This window comes from Mangifera indica, unplaced genomic scaffold, assembly GCF_011075055.1.
Source record: "Mangifera indica cultivar Alphonso unplaced genomic scaffold, CATAS_Mindica_2.1 Un_0042, whole genome shotgun sequence".
NCBI lineage: Eukaryota > Viridiplantae > Streptophyta > Magnoliopsida > Sapindales > Anacardiaceae > Mangifera > Mangifera indica.
In genome coordinates, this window is record NW_025401134.1 from 101,366 (window position 1) to 122,354 (window position 20,989).

Below are 20,989 nucleotides of genomic sequence, written 5' to 3' on the forward strand. Positions count from 1 at the left end.
TTTCTTTACATCATTTTTAGATATTTTTATATATTTTTAACTAATATAAATATTTTTAGTTTATTATGAATATTAATTAATTAATTAATTTGAATTAAACAAAGTAACGCGTTTTCACCTTGCAAGCCTGGAAATTTTGGTGATTGCCATCGGCTCAGTTTACAGGAAAACAGCTCAGGATTGGCTAAAAAATACTCAGAACAGTGAAACCAAGCCTGAACTTTGATAGGGCTCGCAATGTGGGCTTGTGTTCGTGTTCATTCTTGGGCTCAGATTTGCCCAAAATGTGTTGGGCTCATGTTCATACATGAGTTTAGGTTGGGATAGAGCAATAAACAGCTTCCGATGGCGCCGCTTCTCCGCCTGCAATTCTATATTGACAGCTATATTTTCATTTCTTCTTGATCTCCACTCTCCGCCTGCAATAACCAGAAAGAAGGCTGAGGCTGAGGCGTCCCTGTACTCTCTTGATCTCTCCACTCTCTTCACCAAGGAAACTCTCTCTCTTCACATCAATTTACTTACGAATTTCAAGGTTTGTTCTTCTTAAGCACTTAATTACTCTTTTCATTTCTTCTTATTTTGCTTTAATCTCTGTTTGTCTTGGTAATTTTTTTAATTTTTTTTTACTTTTTTTTTTAAAATAAGTTTGTTCTTGTTTCGATTTTTTGTGCTGTTGTGGAAATCTTTTTAGCGGCTAATTGTAGAATCAATTGGAGAGGTTAGTATTGCTGTAAGTTTGTGATTTTTTTTCTCTAGTGTTAAATTTAGGGTTTTAGTACTTGTTGTAATGAATTCACCCTTGTAAGTGTTTTTTCATTGTTTAATTATTTAATTATTCTCCATTTTTCATATATGTTTCCTTCTTTGTGTGTTGTTTGGTCTCCTGATTCGCCTTGTCGTTTTTCTCCCTTTTTGCTGCTTGCTTTGATTGGTGCTTGTTGCTTTGGATGCGTTGGTTTCCTTTTTCCTTTTTTTGGCTTGTTTTTGCATGAACCTTATCTTTGACCTGCTTTTGATAGTTTTCAAGAGACTATAAATTCTGTTTGACTTTCCTGAGCTTTATAGAATTATTTGTTTGAAAGTTTCCTAGAAATAGTATTAGACAAGTGGAAAAAGATTTGGGGAATGAAGCAACTCATTTAACAGAAAACAAGCCCTCCATTATTAATATATTTCTTCCTATATAATCAATCACCTAATTATCTTTCCTTACTTTATTTGGTTCAATGTCTTCACTTTAAATCCAATAAATTCAGTCAACATTAATAATTTGAAAATTAGCGAAGGTGGAATACCGAATATAAAATACATGCCAGTCAAGTCAGTTTTTTTTTGCTATTGAAAGGCAGTGCTTGATAAATGGAGCATACTTTTAACACTTGAACAACGTTTGTGAATTTTGAGAAGAAGAATGAAAACAAGAAACTGAAATTTGCATTAAGATTGGGATTAGGATAAGCAGATTGTTGACCCTAAAATAGTTTGTACGTTCATATATCAATCATTAGTACTCCACATCCCCACTGCCAACAGTTGCCTAATTAATTTACACCATTGTTGCTCAAAGTAGGCAGCTCAATAACAAGTGATTCAAGACATAGATAATTCATTACAAAGTACTAGATGGATTGTCAGTTTAGAGTCAGATTTAATTTGGACACTTGAAACTTCTAACTCTCTAGTTACTTCAAGTCCTAGTTTAATAGCAGATAATTCATTTCTTGAAGACTTAATATTATACATTTCTTGAAGAAAGCTGTTTCTGTGTTTGGAATTAAAATTGTTATATGATCCAATTTCTTTCTAAATAAATTATTGACATCCATGATTATCAGTGAGTGAATTCATTTTCTTTCTGGTACAATTTCCTATATATAGACAAAGTCTTCTTCGTGCCCATTTAATTTGCTAGTTTGCTGTCAAGTTCAATTAACTAACAATGTACACCATCAGCTTCTTCTTTCTTCTGATTTTTTTAACGGTAGTACAAAATTCTTGACATTTAAGTTCCAGTAAGCCAAATTTTCAGTTCTGTTAACTAAACTGATTATTTACTAATAAAATAGCTCCCACATTTTGTAATTGATGATGTACACTGGATTATAAATTGAAACTTACTGTGTATATATTTTGTGTTGATGTTGATAATTTCAGACATTCTTTATAAGTAATGGCACCCGATAAGCAATGGATGAATCTTGTTAATGATCGGTTAAGTGAAGCATATCAATTAGGCATTAAGAACTTTTTAAACTATGCTTCAAAAAAGGTGGGAGATCATGAAATTCGATGTCCATGTGTAAAGTGTAACAACACTTACTCTAGAAGTCATAAAGTGATTGAAACTCATTTAACAGTTTATGGCATAGTCCAAAATTATACATTTTGGTATCACCATGGAGAAAGGTTAGGTGAATCTGAATCTGATAGTGAAGAAGATGAGATAGTAGAAATCGAAGGAGAAGAAGAGATTCATGGGATTATGAGGGATTTTTTTCCTAGTTTTGATGCATTTAACAAAAATGAAGTGAATTTTGGTGGCTCAAGCTATAATGTTCAAAAAGAGGATCCTAATGATGAAGCAAAGAAATTTTATAGATTGTTGAGAGATTTGGAGCAACCGTTATATGAGGGTTCTAAGATTTCAAAATTGTCAACTATAATCAAACTTTTACATATAAAAATGTCAAATAGTTTTAATGTTTTGATTCATTGTAGCTACATGTCAAATAATAATTATTTTTTGGTTTTTCATATAGAAAATAAGCTCTCAAGCCTCTCAAAACAGAGCTAAATCTTCAATGCCTCATCGTACGGGTAGTAAACCTCATAGGCAGATTATTTATGAAATGGTAATAAATAGTAATTTGTTTATTTATGATATATATTGTTCAATATAATTTTTTTGATAACTTTGTATAACTACCAAAAGGGAGGAAAAGAAGGTAATCCACCTGATATGGGAATACTCTTTTTTGAAACTCGAAAAAAGGATGGAAAGTTGGTTGAGCCTGAAACTGAAGAAAAACATGTATGTTCTACTACTTATGCTTTTATTAAATGTGCTAAGTAGTATTCTTTATTTCAATTTTAAGACTATTTAAATTTTGTAGCTTCAAATTGTAAAGACTATTCAAGCTGAGCCAACACTTTCTACTATTGAGGTAATTGAAAAATGTTTTGGAGCACAACATCACAGCAATGTGTTTGGCTATGGGGGTGGAATTAAACGGAAAAACTTCAAAGATCCTAGACAAAAGAAGATGGATGAACTTCAAGCCAAACTTCATAACAAGGATGAAGAAAATCGCATCCTCAAGAGACACATCGCAAAGATTGAAGAGAGATTGCTAAGGATTGAACATTTTATGCAACAAAACCCAAATGTGTCCACTGAATTTCCCTCATCAGAACTTGATCAGGAACTTCATAAGGTTATATTTTCATAAATCTGCTTTTAGAAATATGATTATTTTTTAGATAAATGATACCTTCTAATCATAAAGTGTTTTTTTTTTTTGATCGAATGATTCAAATTTTTGCAGAATGATGTTTAAAAGCTAGACAACATGAAAGCATTTTGGCAACTTTTTTGTTGGATAGGTATTATATTCTTAAACTTTTTATATGATCATTAGTAATTTTGGTTTGGGTCTTGCTTTTTTCTTTATTGAAATTTTGCTTCCATTGCAGGAGAGTAAAATCTTTATCTTTAGAAGGATGTTTACTACTAACAATAAAAGGTTTAGAAATTCTGTGTAACCTTCGGCACCTGCATGTGATTCTTCCTTGTAACAACTTTGAGTAAAATTCTGTGTAACAAATTCAAAATTTGAGTAAAATTTGCTTGTAACAACTTTTTAATTTCGGTTATAAAGAGAGATTATTATAATAAGAAATTTATAATTTTCCTTCTTATTTTTTATATTTGTGGATTATATAAAGACTTTAAGATAATTGTGATTAGATATAATCAATGTCAACGATCATATCTTGAGAATCAAATTTTTATTATGAAATATTATTATAACGATGAAGATATTTATTATTGATATTATATTTAGTGGTAGGTAATTACTATTATAACGACAAAGATATTTATCGTTGATATTATGTTTAGTGACCGATAAATATTGTTATGATGACAGGGATATTCATTGTTGATGTTATGTTTAATGACCAATAAATATTGTTATAATGACGGGAATATTTATCGTTAGTATCATGTTTAGTAATAGGTAAATATTATTATAACGACAGGGATATCCATCGTTAAAATTATTATTTTTAATGACGGGATTTATACCTATCGTTATTTATATTAACGATGGGACTTTTCTTCCTCTCGTTAATACTTTTAGCGGCGGAAGCTATAACGACAGGTGACGACGGGATTTTTTCCATCGTTAAAACTCTTTAACGATGAGAAATAGACTTTTAACGATTAATTTTCCTCTCGTTACAACCTATTTTTTTTGTAGTGAAAATAATATTTAATTATATGATATCATATTATTATTTACGTATAAAATTATATTCATTTTTTTTGTATGTATAATACTTCTCTGATTTTCACATAATTCTACTCTATTTCAAAAGTAAAGTCATTATAATGTGGCAGCTTCATAGAAGATGTAAATGAGTTTATAAAGTATGAAAGGCTGAAAGACTTGTTCCCATCCAAGGTATAATGAAATCTCAAAGTAACCCCATCTAATTTTTGAAAACTCCAACATCCACCCATAAGCAAAATTCCATTAAAAAACTCAGTTAAAGTTAAGGCAAAACCATTATTTAACAAAAATATTTTAAAAACATAAAATTCATTATATTTCTCCTCTAAGTTTTAAAACCTAACAACTTCACCTTTACATAAAGTTTTCAAACTTTGAAAAGTAGCATTCCCCCCTCCCCCCCCCCCCCCCCTCCCCAAACTTAGGGTTTTCTTCCTTCTACTTTGGCCACCATCTCTGGCTATTGGCGACAATGCTTTTAACCCTAATTCGTAGAGAAAAGTTTGGCTATCTCTCCCTAAACCATGACATCATTTGGATTCGTTTGAATTGGATGGATCTAGACGATTCATTTGGACGATGACTCGTTTAGATAAAAATCATCTGGATTTCTAGACGAAAATTGTTTAGATTTTTAGACAATTTTCACCTCTCTATGGTTAGAGAGGAGAGGAAGAGAGGTCGAGATGGAGAGATAAGGCAGGAGGGAGGATGGTTGACAGTCGGAGAAGGCAGATTGTCACCAAAGAAAGGAGGAAAAAACCCTAAGGGGAAAATTACCACTTTTTAAATTTTCAAGGAAAATTTGAGGGGGAAATTGTGAGATTTTCAATTTGAGGGGGGAATGTGATAAAAATTTAGATTTTTTTAATTTTTGTTAAATTACGATTTTACCACTAACCTTAATTGAGATTTTTAACATAAATTATTTTATTGGTGGGTATTTAAATTTTTAAAAGTTAGAGGATAAAACTTTGGGTTTCACTATACCTTGGGTGAGAATAAGTCTTTTGGCTAGTATGAAATAAGAAAAAGCAATTGCGGTGAAGACCCACCATGTAAAGATAAAGATTGGTGAGAGTATCATTTAGTCTCCAAAATCTAAAACTTTATTCAATCTCCCCACTTTATAAAAGAATAAAAAAAAAGGTAAGTTAAAAAAATTCATTCAAAATCTTTGTATACGAAATTTCCTTTTTACCTCCTTAACAATCATGAAATTTTTTTTTATAATTCCAATCGAGGTATTTTTATTTTTGCTATTTAAATAACACAGTTCTATCATGTGGTAGATGTCTATGGTTTTATTAGATTAATGAACTAATATATTTAATTAGAATAATATTTTATTATAAAAAATAAAACATTAATTATAAGATTATTAAATATAAAATATTATAAAAATTAGTAACTATAAATAATTATTAATTTTATTAAATATAATAAAAGAACACTGAAATATTATTTTACTTAAATGCCATTAAGTATAATTATTTTAAAATATTATTCATATTATTTGTTATATTAATTAAAAATAAGAGTAATTTTTCCTAAAAATTAATAATTAAAAATAGAATTATAACTAAAACGAAAGATTAGTTTGGTAATCTAACAATACCTATAGTGGAATTGGAAATTAGATTAACTTTTTTATTACTTGTCATATCACTACAGGTAATAGAAAATTATCAAAATTTTTTATTATTTACAAACTAAACAAATTAATATGTCATATCACCATTGGTAATAAAAGATTATTGAAATATTTTATTATTTATAAATCAAAAAAGTAATATAAGTAATAAAAAATAGATTAACACATTAATCATTTTACGTATTTAGCCAAACAACCCCATAATGTACATATTGTACATACTTTTCGTATAACTTAATATATTAATATCTAATTAAGTTATTTAAAATAAGAAAAAAAAATCTTATTATCCAATCACATGTTACCGTTATACAATTTAGTCATAACTATACATTTATATTTATCTAACTACTACTTTGTGACTCCTCATTTTCCACCACATATTTATGAGATGAGTGGTAATTTCCAGTGTCAAATGAGTTGAATTTGGTGCAACCTTCATTTCATGTTGTAAATGAATTGAGATGATAATCCATCATTTGTAATAAACTTAAAATGAATTGATACGTGTTCATTGTAAATATAATTTTTCTTTTATGTTTTTAATTTTTGTAGATTGCATCATGATGCCTCATAAGCCTTCTCATCAGGTCTCACCCTGATCTACAAATTTGCAGATTGTGTCCAAAATTTGTTGTAACAATATGTTGTAGAAGTGCTTATAACTATAGAAGTGATTAGAATTAAATTTGAGTTGAATTCTGTTTGAATATGGAATGATTCAAATGTGACACGAATCCATAATTATTAGTTTGAGATTGAGTTTATTGACAATGTTTGTTTGAGATTATCATAAGGATAAATAATGTTATCAATGGAATAAATAGTGTTAACAACTTATAAATAATACGGCCAATATGATTAACAATATTATCATATAGGAATTTAAATTAAACTCAAACTGAACTATCAAATTGAAATTTTAATTTGAATTTAACTCGAATGAAGTTAAACACTAAATTAAATCAAACTAGTTTAGGTTGTATCCAATCACAAATGAAACATTAAAGCCTTGAGTTGAGATAGGAGTTTTTAGCTTATGATATTTCTCTGTGGGGATGGCAATGGGGAAGGGATTGATATCCTCGTCTCCGTCCTTATCCCCATTGCAAGGATAACAAAGATTCTTCATCCCTTCCTTGTGAGAAAAAATTCTCTTTCCGTATCCTCTAAATATAATATAAATATATTAAACAACAAAATTACGTAAAATCAAAACCAATTTACTATTTTAAATGTCACAAATATTATATATTAATCACTTTAATATGCACAACTAAAACATAAATAAATTTAAAAAACATAAATAATCTAAAACTATAAAATTTATTAGTATTTTAAGTAAATATATTAATATAAAAGAGAGGGAATGAGGATACGGACGGAGGTAGAGTGGGGACAGAGTGGTGCGGTGACGGAATACATGTATTCTTATCCTCGATTATATAGATTTTTTTATCCTTATTCTTATTTCTATCAAAAAATATCCTCTCCATTAAGGTTAGAGACCTTAAATTCAGACTAAAATTATCATCTCCATTTAGTTGATGTACCATTTTATACGGTCTGTTTTTCTAACAATTTATAATAAAAAGATTAAAAAAAAAGAGTAAGACTATAATAATAAAAATTTTGAAAGAAGAAGGTACAGAATTGTAATATTTGAAGAAAGAAAGTACAATGGGTACCTTTTCTCCTCTCTGAATCTTCAAGTTCAAGAATACTAATTAGTTAATGAATGAATATATTTTATAATGTAATCAGAAAAAGAGAGACGCATGCCATGTGTTTCTGGTAGGAACTTTCAGTTCTTGTTCTGAAAATAATTTAACAAACAGTGTGGAATTGTAATTTGCTGTTGATCAGGCATGAAAGTAAGCAAAAACAGTGTGTTTGTTTGATTGATTTTCAAAGGCCTAGATTTAGAGTGCCCAGGATTACCAACCTGGACACTCAGAAAATGTATATATACTAATGAAAGCTCTGTTTTTCACTCAATGAAACCTCTCAACATTTTCATCACACAAGTTGAGTAATTCATTAATAAAATAGTTATGTGTTAGGCCTCCAATTATGCACATATATATACAAAAGGAAAGCAAAATAATTAAACACAAGAAGATCTCAGGCACATAATCAGGAGAAAACAACAAACAATGAGGCAATTCAGAAGACAGCAAAGAGGCAAAATCCGGGTAGATAATGGAAGCTGAAATCAAGGCATTAGGGCAGATAACAGACTATAAAAAGAGAAGATGGGATGAAGAAGGGGCAAGCAAGAATTCAATAATTCTTTAAGGGGAATTTACAGCCAAAAGAGGGAGGGGGTTGGCACCTCTACTTTCAATACATTTCTTATAGTTTTTATTACTATTTTCTGTAAGAGAATAAACACATTCTATATTCATAGTTAAAATTCAATTGTTTGGATGTTGAAATTCAATTGTTAAGAGAGGGATGTAGTGAGATGAAAGACCATTGGTCTATCAAATTGCTCTCAGCATTGTTATCATGCTTGTCTGTTTATGTACTCAAACCAGCCTTTTCTTTTAGGGAAATTGAAATTTTTAGCATTATTTTATTCCGTCTATACAAAATTGCCACATATCCTAAAACTTTCACAAATATACCACAACAATACTCACCTTCCCCAAAATACCCCTCTTCAATCTTTCATGCACAAATTCTCTCTCTTCTTCTCTGCAACTTTTTTCTCTCTTCTTCCTCTTCTTCCAAAGTGATAAAGGAATCACTCTCTCTTCTCCCTCATCTTCAAAACAAAAGCAGAAAGGAAAAAACTGAATTCTTCAGATTAAGAATTCTGCTAAGTGAGGATTAAAAAAAAAAAAAGCAACCCATAAAAAAACTCAACTGGAAAAAAATGACCATTAAAAAAGTGTAAGAAATGACCATCGAAAAAGATCACATTCAGTAGGATTTAACTGAAAAAAAAAAAAAAATTAACATTTAAAGATTAAAACTGAAAAAAAAATTTTACGTTTAATAAAAAAAAAAATAGAAAACATTGACGTGAAATTCTGAGAATAAAGGTTGGCGTTAATGCCAAGGGTTGGCGTTTCCGCCAACCTTTGGCTACTCCAAACAAAGTTTTATAAAGGGTGGGTCCACCCTATATTACAATAACGCCAACTTTCTTACCCCAATAGTTTTAGTTTATAAAAGATGGGCCCACCTAAATTAATGCTAACAAGCCAACTATTTCCGCCAACCTTTATAATAATAAATATAATATTATATTATAATATATAATTATATTATCTAATATTATAATATAATTTATATATTATTATAATATTATATATTATAATATAATATAATATATAAAATATATATATATATATATATATATATATATATATATATATATATATATATATATATATAATATATTATATATAATATATATAACTTGTAAGGGTTGGCGGCGTTAACGCCAAGGATTGGCGATTCCGCCAACTCTTACAGGTTTTGTATATATTATATATATTATAATATATAATATTATATAATTATATTATATTATAATTATATATATATTATATTTAATATTTATAATTATATATTATATTATATTATATAATATTATAATATATTATTATTATAATATATATAATATATATTATATTATAATATAATATAATATATTATATATATTATAATAATAATGTGTTAAATATTATATAATATAATTATATATTATAATATTATATTATATTTATTATTATAAAGGTTGGCGGAAATAATTGGTTTGTTAGCATTAATTTAGGTGGGCCCATCTTTTATAAACTAAAACTATTGGGGTAAGAAAATTGGCGTTATTGTAATATAGGGTGGACCCACCCTTTATAAAACTTTGTTTGAAGTAGCCAATGGTTGGCGGAAACGCCAACCCTTGGCGTTAACGCCAACCTTTATTCTCATAATTTCATGCCAACGTTTTCTTTTTTTTTTTTTGATTAAATACAAATTTTTTTTTTCAGTTTTAATCTTTAAATGCTAATTTTTTTTTTTCAGTTAAATCCTACTAAATGTGATCTTCTTTGATGGTCATTTCTTCCAAGGTATAAAGTGGATGTGATTAAGTTTTTTTGTGGGTTACTCTTTTTTTTTTTAATTCTTACTTTGAAGAATTCTTAATCTCAAGAATTTAGTATTTTTCTTCTTGCTTTTGTTTTTGAAGATGAGGAAGAAGAGAGAGTGATTCCTTTATCACTTTGGAAGAAGAGGAAGAAGAGAGAAAAAAGTTGCAGAGAAGAAGAGAGAGAATTTGTGTATGAAATATTAAAGAGGGGTATTTTGGAGAAAGTGATTACTGTTGTGGTATATTTGTTAAAGTTTTAGGATAGGTTGCAATTTTGTATACACGGAATAAAATAGTAGTAAAAATTTCAATTTCCCTTGATAGAAAGGGAAATTAATTGGTAAGCACTTAATAAAGTTTAGCCAAGGTTAACTTTATCTACTTTATGCTTCATTATCCACCACAACAAATGAGGTCAGAACAATACAATCCTCTCTTTTGTACTTTGAAATTATCATTAGAATAATGTTATCCATGCTTAAATAATATCAACAACTTATAAATAATATTATTAATAAAATTAATAATATTATCATATAAGAATTTAAACTAAACTCAAACTGAATCAACTTAAATATTTAGTTAAATTGAACTAGTTTAGTTAAACTAAATCAACTTGTAAATAATGTGTGATTCGAATATAGGATTTTTTTATGTTGTTTTAACTAATAATATAGAAAATAATGTTTATTTAACAATTATTGGAAATAATTTTCCAACTAGGTTGTGTTATGCACCAAGTTTGTGAGCTTGATTGATCTGAACTTTCTTTAATTTAAATTATGAGTATAACTTTATGCATAAATAATGATACATAATTATATAATTCAATAATTTTAAATTAAAAATTAAAAAATACTTAATTATATAATAACATATCATTATTTATATATAAAATTATATTCATTATTTAAGCTTATAGTACTAGTTTGATTTTAACATTGCCCTACTATAATTTGAAAAGTAAAGTTACTATAATGTGGCAACTTCTTGGAAGATGCAAATAAGTTTATGAAGTATGAAATAAGAAAAAGCAAAAAGGGGAATTATATTAAAGACCCCCCATGTGAATATGAAGAAGGGTGAGAGTATCATTTAGTCTCCAAAATGTAAAAGTTTATTCAGTCTCCCCAACTTTGAAAAAGAAGATAAAAAGGGTTTTTATCTCCTTAACAATCATGAAAGATTTTTTCATAATTTTAATCAAGATATTTGAAGAGTATAGTTTTTGTTATGTGATAGATGTCTCTGGTTTTATTAGATTAATGATCTAATATGTTTGGCTAGAATAATATTTTATTATAAAAAATAAAACATTACTTACAAGGTTACCGAACATAAAACATTATAAAAATTGATGATTATAAATAACTATTATTTTTACTAAATATAATAAAATATTACTAAAATATTATTTTACTCAAAGTTTATTAAGTATAATTATTTTAAAATATTATTCATATTATTTGTTATATTAATTAAAAATAAGAGTATTTTTGTCCTAAAAATTAATAATTAAAAATAGAATTATAACTAAATCAAGAGATTAATTTGACACTCTATTAATACATATGATAAAATTAGTAATCAGATTAACTTTTTTATTATCTGTTATATCACCACAAGTAATAAAAAATACAAATCAAATAAAGTAATGTGTCACATTACTAATGATAATAAAAACTAAACAAAGTAATATGTTATATCACCACTGATAATAAAAGGTTATTAAAATATTTTATTATTTATAAATTATAAATATAAATAATAAAAAATAGATTAATATATAATTTTTTACGTATTTTTCATATAACTTAATATATTAATATCTAATTAAGTAATTTTAAAATAAGAAAAAATCTTATTATCCAATCACATGTTATAGTTATACAATTTAGTCATAACTAAACATTTATTTATATTTATCTACCTATTACTTTGTGACTCTTCATTTTTCATCACATATTAATGAGGTGAGTGGTAATTTCAAATGTCAAATGAGTTGAATTTGGTGGAACTTTCATTTCATTTTATGTTGTAAATGCATTGAGATGATAATCCATCATTCACAATAAACTTAAAACTATCGTAAACCTTCTCATGAGACCTCTACCCAATCTATAAATTCACAAATCATATCATAAATTTGTTGCAACAATTTGTTGTAGTAGAATTACTCATAAACTACAAAAGCAATTAAAATTATATTCAAGTTGAGTTCCATTTGAATATAGATTGATTGAAGTTTGACGTGAATCTATAATTGTTAGTTCAAGATTAAGTTTGTTTGAGTTTATCAAAAATATCATTTAAGATTATTATAATAATAAATAATATTATTAATGAAATAAATAATATTAACAACTTATAAATAATAACAATATTATTATATAAGAATAACTCAAACTAAACTATCAAATTAGAATTTCAATGGGATACGAAACCTTGAGTTGAGATTGAACTTTTTGTTTTATTATAATTTTGTGATGTACACTAACAATAATAATAAAAGATTAAAAAAAGAGTAAGACTAAAATAATAATAATAATTTGAAGAAGGAAGGTACAATCGGTACCCTTTCTCTCCTCCAATTCTTCAAGATCAAGAATACTAATTAATTAATTAATTAATATATTAGATAATGTCATCGGAAAGAGAGATGCATGCCATGTTTTTCTGGTAGGAGTTTTGGGTTCTTGTTTTGAAAATAATTTAACAAACTGTGTCTGAAATTGTAATTTGCCGTTGATGAGGTATGAAAGTAAGAAAAAGGAAGGAAGAAATTGATTTTACCAAGTATTAATTTGAAGAGTACAGTCAAAGTCAATGTCATGTGGCAGTTTTCTGGAAGGTGCAAATAAGTTTATGAGAGCAGGGAAGAGAGATTACAGTGGAGACCCACCACGTGAATGATGTTGAATTCATTCAAAGTCTATTTCCATGACAGTAATAAAATTTTCTGATCGATTTTCTCATAAATTAAGAGTTGAATTAAAAATAAGTGGAGTGCCACCAAAAACAAAGAATTGTTACTGTTCTGAAAATAATTTAACAGACAATTTGTGAAATTATAACTTACTGTTTATCAGGTATGAAACTAAGAAAATGAGTGTACGAGAGACCCACCACGTGAAGACGAAAATAAAAATGGATACGAGTCAAATTTACTTTTTAAAATTTGAAAGGAAAAAAAATTCAAAATCCTTCCACTGGAGAAATTTCCTATTTTCATATTTTTAATCGAGATATTTGAAGAGTATAATCTGAGTTGTTATGTGGCTGCTTCCTGGAAGATGCCAATGAATTGAATTTGGTGGAATTTCATTTCTCTTTTATCATCTTCACATTTCTTCTCTTTCAATCATTCTAAGTACTTTCACTTGCAAACCTCTCTGAAACCACATCCTTTGATTCCTTTGGTTTGCGCCTTACTTGCCCTGTCACAAATCTGTCGGAAACTAGTTCCCCTGATTTCTTCAGTTCGCAGCCTGGTTGCCCTGTTACTTTCTCTGTTTTACTTTCTTTATTTCAGAATCTTTTTGCCCTATTTCTAATTCTTTATTTTCTTCTATTTCAATATTTCGGATTTCTTCAAAAAAAAAAAAAAAAAGCCTTTTTGCTTTCAGTTATTTCTCGATTACTAGAAAGAATTATCATTTCTCGTATTTATTGTTAATTTCGGCTGTTGTATTTTAATTATTTTCATTTTCTTTACTTCTGTTTTTCAAACCTGAAAAAAGTTATAAAAAATGGCTGATATTGCCGGGGTTGTGGTGAGTCCTGTCCTTCAAGTTGCCGAGTGGTTGGCTGTTCCGATTTGGCGTCAATTTAAGTACTTGCTCAACTACACTACCAATTTCAAAAATCTCGAAGAGGAAGTTAAGAAGCTGGAGTACACAAGAGATAAAGTTCACCGTAAGGTTACTGCTGCTGTAAGAAATGTGGAAGAGATCAATCAGAATGTTAAGGACTGGCAGAAAGAAGTGGAGAAGACCATTACTAAAGCAGAGCAAATGATTCAAGAGAAAGCGAACGACCCGCGTTGTTTCAAGGGATTGTGCCCCAACTTTGTCATTCACTACAGAAAAAGCAAGAAAGCTTTTAAATTAAAGCACGATGATATTGATCGTCTCCTCCAAAAAGAGAAGGAATTGAGTCCCATTTCCAAACCTTCTAATCCACCGGATCGCCGGTTTATATCTAATGAAGATTATTTGACTTTTGAATCAAGAAACTCCTTGGTAAAGAATGTATGGGATGCTCTAAATGATGAGAATGTGTACATGATTGGTGTTTATGGGATGGGTGGTCTTGGGAAGACCACGCTTGTAGAGGAACTTGGTAGGAAAGCCAAGGAGGATAAGCTCTTTGAGGACATTGTTTTGGTTGAGGTAAAGAAACATTCAATACAATATTGTTTATCAGTTAAGGTTTGCTTTATGATTCGGTTCTGAATGGGCATATATTATTTTGTCTTGCAGGTTTCAGAATCTCCTGATGTAAAGAAGATTCAGACAACAATTGCAAAAAAATTGGATCTAAAATTTCAAAACGAAAATGAAAGTGAAATGGCAGATAAGATGTATTCAAGAATGAAGGACAACAATATCCTTTTAATTCTAGATAATATTTGGGAACCTCTAGAACTTGATAAGACACTAGGAATTCCTCGCAGAGCTGATCGTGGAAGAAATAAACTTTTGTTCACAACAAGAAACTTAGATGTGTTGGAGAGGATGGGTTCCACAAATAATTTCGGGATGGGCATTTTAAATAAAGAAGAAGCTTGGACCCTATTTACCAAAATGGCAGGTAACTGTGTTATAGAATTTTCGTTTGTATGTTTTCTAGATCAACACATTTTAATTCTATTTTTTAATTCTTTGATGTGAATATCAAAATATCAAATTAATTATAACATGAACAAATTCCAACTTCAAATTTTAATTTCACTTGTGTTCTTGATAAAAAACATTATATTGACTTATTTAAAATATCATGTCCAACTCAGTTTTATTATATTTACACTTAGGATTAAGAGTGGATCAAATCCAAGCTGTTTCAAATTGAATCTACAGTACAAATCAAATGAGTTGATTTTAAACAAGAGCTTTAGATCAGTAGCTCAATTTAAAAATTGACCTATTTATCCGTCCAATGACATTGTTTATACTATCAATGACGTTGTTAATCACTTTGAATTAGACATTGTTAAGTGTTGACAATGTCGGTGGCTCTCCAATGGCATTGTTCATCAAATCAAATGAGCTCGAACTGAACATTATGCCTTTGATCCAAGCTCGAAATCCACCCCTATTCTAGACATCAAATTTTTTTCTTTGATTTTATTGTGTTAATTGTTCTCCTAAAAGTAAGCACTTTTACATTTTTCTTAATAATGTTTAATTGTGAGTGAAAAAGTGTTATTTATGTTAAATAAGGGTGTAAAAAAAGTTTTAAGGTCAAACCTTGGGTGGACATGTAATTTACTCAATTCAGCATTGTGATTTGCATTTAAAAGCTTAATCAAATTTTGTATAATGTGAAGACTTTAAACCATTATGAAGCTTGACTCTAAGGACGGTTACAATTTAATAGATTTTGAACATGAATAAACATAAATTTTTCCACTGAAATTGTGTATGAATAAATAATCTTAATAACCTATTTTTCTCTTGTTTGTTATATAAAACTATTTTGCATTCAAGATATTAATTTGTATCTTTTTGAAACACTTTGAGAGAGGCACTATTTGCCACTTATTATGTTACCATGTCCAATTATAGATTTTTAAAAATAAAAATTTAAGAGGAATTATATTTGATATTATAAAATGGAATTCATTTAGATTAAAAAAAAAAATTGATAGATTTATTTGGAAAAGATTGAAATTCGACATTTACAACTTTTCTTGTTTTTAAATCTAAAGTATGTATGTAAATAAAAAAAATAAAATTTGTATAATCTTAGATCTCTTTGCAGGAAATATTATTCAAACACGTGAATTTTATTCTCTACAAAATGATGTATGCAAGGAGTGCGGGGGATTACCTCTTGTCATTAGTGCAATAGCTAAAGCATTAAGAAACAAGATTGATCCATCTGATTGGAAGTATGCATTACAAGAATTGAAAGGACTTTCAGAAGTAAAGTATACAAGATTCCTTGAAAAGGAGTACACAAAGATCGCCTTAAGTTACAAATATTTAAGTGATGAACTTAAGAAAACGTTTTTAATTTGCAGTCTAATGGAAAATAATACTTCCATTTTAGACTTGTTCAAACATGTTGTGTGCCTGAATATACTTGGCGGAGTTAATTTGACAATGGAAGGCGCACGAGATAGACTAGATAAATTGGTTCATGACCTAAAAGATGTTTGTTTGTTACTTGACGGGGTCGAAAGCGACCAATTTGCTATGCATGATGTTATTCGTGATGTTGCCATAACATTTGCACATGAGGAGCACCATGTGTTTACAACAAGAAATGACGTTGAACGAGATTGGAAGGATAGAGACAAACTCAAGAAATGCACAATGATCTCTTTACCAAGTGAAAATACTATTATTAGTCAACTTTGGCCTAACGATTTGGATTGTCCAAATCTTGAATATTTCAATATGACTTATATATGGAACTTTTCTTTTAAAATCCCGGAGGGCTTTTTTACGGTGATGCCAAAGCTTAGAGTATTGAATTTGGTTCGACTACAACAAACGTCATTGCCATCATCAATTCATCATTTGAAAAACCTTCAAACATTGTGTTTAGATAAGAGCAACATTGAAGGTGTTCCTATTATTGGAAAGCTTAATAAGCTAAAGGTCCTTAGCTTACGAAATTCTTACATTAAGGAGTTTCCCACGGAAATGGGTCAATTAACTCAACTAAGACTGTTAGATTTGAGCAATTGCCGTAATTTGAAAGTTATTGCTCCAAATGTGATATCAAAATTATCCAATTTGGAAGAACTTTATTTGAAGGAGTGCCCTATTCAGTGGAAGATTGAAGTGCTTGAGGAATTGAAGCTCTTGTCTAACCTCGCTAGTGTAGAGTTGGATATTGAAGATAACAAGGTTTTGCCTGAATACTTTTTTTCTAGAGAGTTTATAAGGTACAAATACAAAATATCAGTGGGAAATTGGTCGTACCAATATCCAAGAATTGGTGAACAAAAGTGTTTGAGGATATTGAAATTGATATTCAATCCTACCATCTACTTGGAAGAATTATGCAGAATTAAGAATGTTGAACTCTTATGCTTAGCTGAATATTTAGATGATCATAAACATTCAAAATTCAATTTGCAGTCAAATGAAATCACATTGCTTTTTAACAAAAAGGTTTGATTTACTATAACTTCTTGTACCTGTTTGTTATATATATTTTTATTTTCTTTTAGTTTTATTCTCATTTGTTAACACGTAGTTGTAGTATTCTCTTTTGCATTTTTTTTACTAGTGACTTAAATTTTCAGATTCAGTTCAATTTTATTATCTAATACTTTCTTTTTAATTTTCCCAATATGAGTTCATAAATATTAAAACAACAATTAACTTTGACTGTAGGTTATTTTTCCTGATTTAAAGGTCCTGGTATTGATGAATATTATTTCTAGAAAGATTTGGGACTGTCAACTTCCATCTTCCTCCTTTGAAAATTTGAAAGAATTGACATTGCGGAGATGTACAAAGATAAAATTTGTGTTTCCTTATACCATAACCAAAAACCTCCAGCAACTCCAATACCTTGAGATAAAGGATTGTATTGATTTAGAGGAAATTGTTGCTATAGAAGAAATAACTGAAGCAGCTGCCAGTGTTGTCTTTCCTGAAGTAACCTTTTTGGAGCTTGAAAATCTACCGGAACTTGCAACTTTTTATCCTAGAATACATACTTTGGAATGGCCAAAGTTGAAAAGGTTGGAGATGAAAAGTTGTGACAAATTTAAGATATTCAATTCAGAGCCAAATTCTTTGTGCTTGGACCATAAGGTATGAGTATCTAATTTGGTTCCTCTTCGAATGTTAAAAAACCTTTTTTACACATATAAATTTGAAACAACTGAATTACCTCTTTCCTTTTTTTTTTTTTTTTGGTAATGCTCAGTGATCTCAATATTTGTTTTCCATTAATAGTGAACTTATATAGAAGTAAATTCAACTGGTTGTTGATGTTTCCAAGAGACAAAGTAGGCATCTTAAAGGAATTCCAGCTCCCTCAATCTTCACTTTTTGAAAATTTTACTGAAATTTATGTAAAGTTTCATAATTAAGATTTTTCAAAAACAAACTTAAAGATAAATTTAATTAGTAGTTTTCGAAAACAGCTTTTGAACTTTTTAATTTTTATATTGATTTGAAATTTAAAAAATAAATAATCGAAGGCTTCGACTAATAAACAATTTGATGATTATTTCAAAATCATCAAATTGAATCATCAAATTGCACATTAATATCTAATTTAGTACTCATTGTAAGTTTACATTATATTACTTATTTCAAAATTTTATCAACATGATTTGGTAGTGGACAAGAATAAAAATCAGTTTAATTTTGACAAAAATAAAAATTTATTATAATTAACTTAAAATATATCTTCATAAATAATTAAAAAATAAAAATCCTCAATAATAATTAACTTAAAATACATCTTCATAAATAATTAACAAATTTAATAATACTAAATTATTTGTGAATAATAGGAAATTATAATTAATTTAATAATTTATTATAGGAATAATTTTTTTATCAAAAAAATTAAAAATAGTTTTTTGAAAATCATATGGGCTGATAGTATTTCTCTGCTTGGCTTGAAATAGTTTTATCCCCGAAATTTTTGTCCCTAAGGTTATTAATTTTTGTCCAACACACATTTCATGAAAAAAATACATAGTTAATATTAATGGCATGTCATGAAAAATTCATAAGAGTCAATTATTTCTTTAAGATTTTCTTTTGAGTTCTTAAATGTTAAAACAACAATTAACTTTGTTTGCAGGTTATCTTTCCTAATTTAAAGGTTCTCGAATTGAAGAGTAGTCTGGGAGAGATTTGGAACAAAGAATCTTCAACTTATTCTTATGAAAATTTGACACACTTGACCCTATTTGAATGTGATAAAATAAAATATGTATTTCCTTTGTCAATAGCCAAAAGCCTCCAACAACTCCAACACCTTAAGTTAACTAGTTGTAAGGTTTTAGAGGGAATTGTTGCTCCAGAAGAAGGAACAAAAGCAGTTGTCAATTTTTCCTTTCCGCAGGTAACCAAAGTGAACCTTCTATTTCTACCAGAGTTTACAGATTTTTATCCTGGAATACATACTTTAGAATGGCCGAAATTAAAAGAGTTGATGGTCAGAGATTGTCCTAAATTTAAGATGATCTCTTCAGAGCCAAATGTCCCGTGCTTTGACCAAAAGGTACAAGAATCCAATTTTATTCATTTTTTTTCTATAAAAATTGTCTATATTATATTACATAAATTCAAAACAATTGACTCAGCGACTTCTAAAAATTCCATCCGTATTTCTTATAGTATTAAAGGAAAAAAATAAAAACCCTCAATAATAATTAACTTAAAATACATCTTCATAAATAATTAACAAAATTTAATATACTAAATTATATGTGAATATTATAATTAATTTAATAATTTATTATAGTGATAAATTTTTTTATTGAAAAAGATTAAAAATAGTTTTTTTTTTTTAAAACCATGTGGGCTAACAGTTTTTCTCCGCTTGGCCTGAAATATTTTTATCTCTCAAATTTTTTAATTAATTTAATAATTTAATAACTTAAAATACATTAAATTGCATGTGACACATCATCATTGATATCTAATTTGGTACTCATTATTAGTGCACATTATATTACTCAGTTCAAAATTTTATCAACATGATTTGGTACTCAACAAGAATAAAAATCAGTTTAATTTTGAAAGAAATTATATTAGGGTAATTGCCAATTTGATATGTATAGAATTCTTTGTACGTGTTATATAGGATAATGTTATAGGTTATAAATCATACATTTTAACTGCCTCTCCTTTTTCTTTTTTAATAAAGCTTAATGAGCTTAATCATTTTTCATGAATATTGAACTTAAATACTAGAAGAATTCTAACCGCCTCAATCTTCAGTTTTTGAAAATTTTTATTATCATTTATGTAAAATAGATCATTTCAAAATGAGGAAACATGATAAAAAAACAAAATTAAAGAATTAAGATTTTTCAAAAAAAAAATTAAAAGATATATTTAATTAGTAGTTTTCGAAAACAGCTTTTGAACTATTTAATTTTTATATTGATTTGAAATTTAAAAAATAAATAATTGAAGGCTTCAACAAATAAGCCATTAACTAAACTTTTGTTTTAAGAGTATAATTAAAAAGCTGATTGAATTTTGTTTTGATGGTTTTGTAGATCAATCATGATTGACTCAGTGACTTCTAAGAATTTCATCTCTATTTCTTACAGAAAAATATTAAAGGAAAAAAAATAAAAATCCTCAATAATAATTAACTTAAAATACATCTTCATAAATAATTAACAAAATTTAATATACTAAATTATATGTGAATAATAGGAAATTATAATTAATTTCATAATTTATTATAGTGATAAATTTTTTATTTAATTATTTGTTATATAGGCTTATTTTTCTTTTTTCTTTTTTCTAGTGCATTAAATTTTTAGTTCAATTTTAC

General features: G+C 27.9%; 3 protein-coding genes across 3 annotated transcripts; all 3 read left to right on the forward strand.

Moving 5' to 3' along the window:
• Nucleotides 1-274: 274 nt before the first annotated feature.
• Nucleotides 275-3,923, forward strand: LOC123206595. The gene is made up of 6 exons (XM_044623772.1): nt 275-535; nt 2,763-2,855; nt 2,936-3,034; nt 3,117-3,437; nt 3,549-3,606; nt 3,697-3,923. The coding sequence occupies exons 1-5, from the start codon at nt 308-310 to the stop codon at nt 3,558-3,560; spliced, it is 753 nt and encodes a 250-aa protein (XP_044479707.1). The 5' UTR covers nt 275-307; the 3' UTR covers nt 3,561-3,606; nt 3,697-3,923.
• A 9,551-nt stretch (nt 3,924-13,474) lies between these two features.
• Nucleotides 13,475-15,244, forward strand: LOC123206594 (disease resistance protein At4g27190-like). The gene is made up of 2 exons (XM_044623771.1): nt 13,475-14,664; nt 14,755-15,244. Exons 1-2 carry the CDS (start codon nt 14,023-14,025, stop codon nt 15,163-15,165), a joined length of 1,053 nt encoding a protein of 350 aa, XP_044479706.1. The 5' UTR covers nt 13,475-14,022; the 3' UTR covers nt 15,166-15,244.
• Nucleotides 15,245-16,599: 1,355 nt separating this feature from the next.
• On the forward strand, nt 16,600-20,720 carry LOC123206603 (probable disease resistance protein At4g27220). Its single transcript, XM_044623779.1, has 4 exons — nt 16,600-17,352; nt 17,845-18,270; nt 19,277-19,699; nt 20,706-20,720. The coding sequence occupies exons 1-4, from the start codon at nt 16,600-16,602 to the stop codon at nt 20,718-20,720; spliced, it is 1,617 nt and encodes a 538-aa protein (XP_044479714.1).
• The last annotated feature ends 269 nt before the right edge of the window (nt 20,721-20,989 follow it).

Excerpts from the sequence above, each read along its gene's own strand:
- LOC123206594 (XM_044623771.1), top strand. The coding sequence starts at position 14,023 with ATGGCTGATATTGCCGGGGTTGTGGTGAGTCCTGTCCTTCAAGTTGCC. Across the intron at positions 14,665-14,754 it reads AGGACATTGTTTTGGTTGAG|GTTTCAGAATCTCCTGATGT; the intron begins GTAAAGAAACAT and ends TTTGTCTTGCAG.
- LOC123206603 (XM_044623779.1), top strand. The coding sequence starts at position 16,600 with ATGGAAGGCGCACGAGATAGACTAGATAAATTGGTTCATGACCTAAAA. Across the intron at positions 17,353-17,844 it reads TGGATATTGAAGATAACAAG|GTTATTTTTCCTGATTTAAA; the intron begins GTTTTGCCTGAA and ends CTTTGACTGTAG. Across the intron at positions 18,271-19,276 it reads CTTTGTGCTTGGACCATAAG|GTTATCTTTCCTAATTTAAA; the intron begins GTATGAGTATCT and ends CTTTGTTTGCAG.
- LOC123206595 (XM_044623772.1), top strand. The coding sequence starts at position 308 with ATGAGTTTAGGTTGGGATAGAGCAATAAACAGCTTCCGATGGCGCCGC. Across the intron at positions 2,856-2,935 it reads GGCAGATTATTTATGAAATG|GGAGGAAAAGAAGGTAATCC; the intron begins GTAATAAATAGT and ends AACTACCAAAAG. Across the intron at positions 3,035-3,116 it reads CTGAAACTGAAGAAAAACAT|CTTCAAATTGTAAAGACTAT; the intron begins GTATGTTCTACT and ends TAAATTTTGTAG.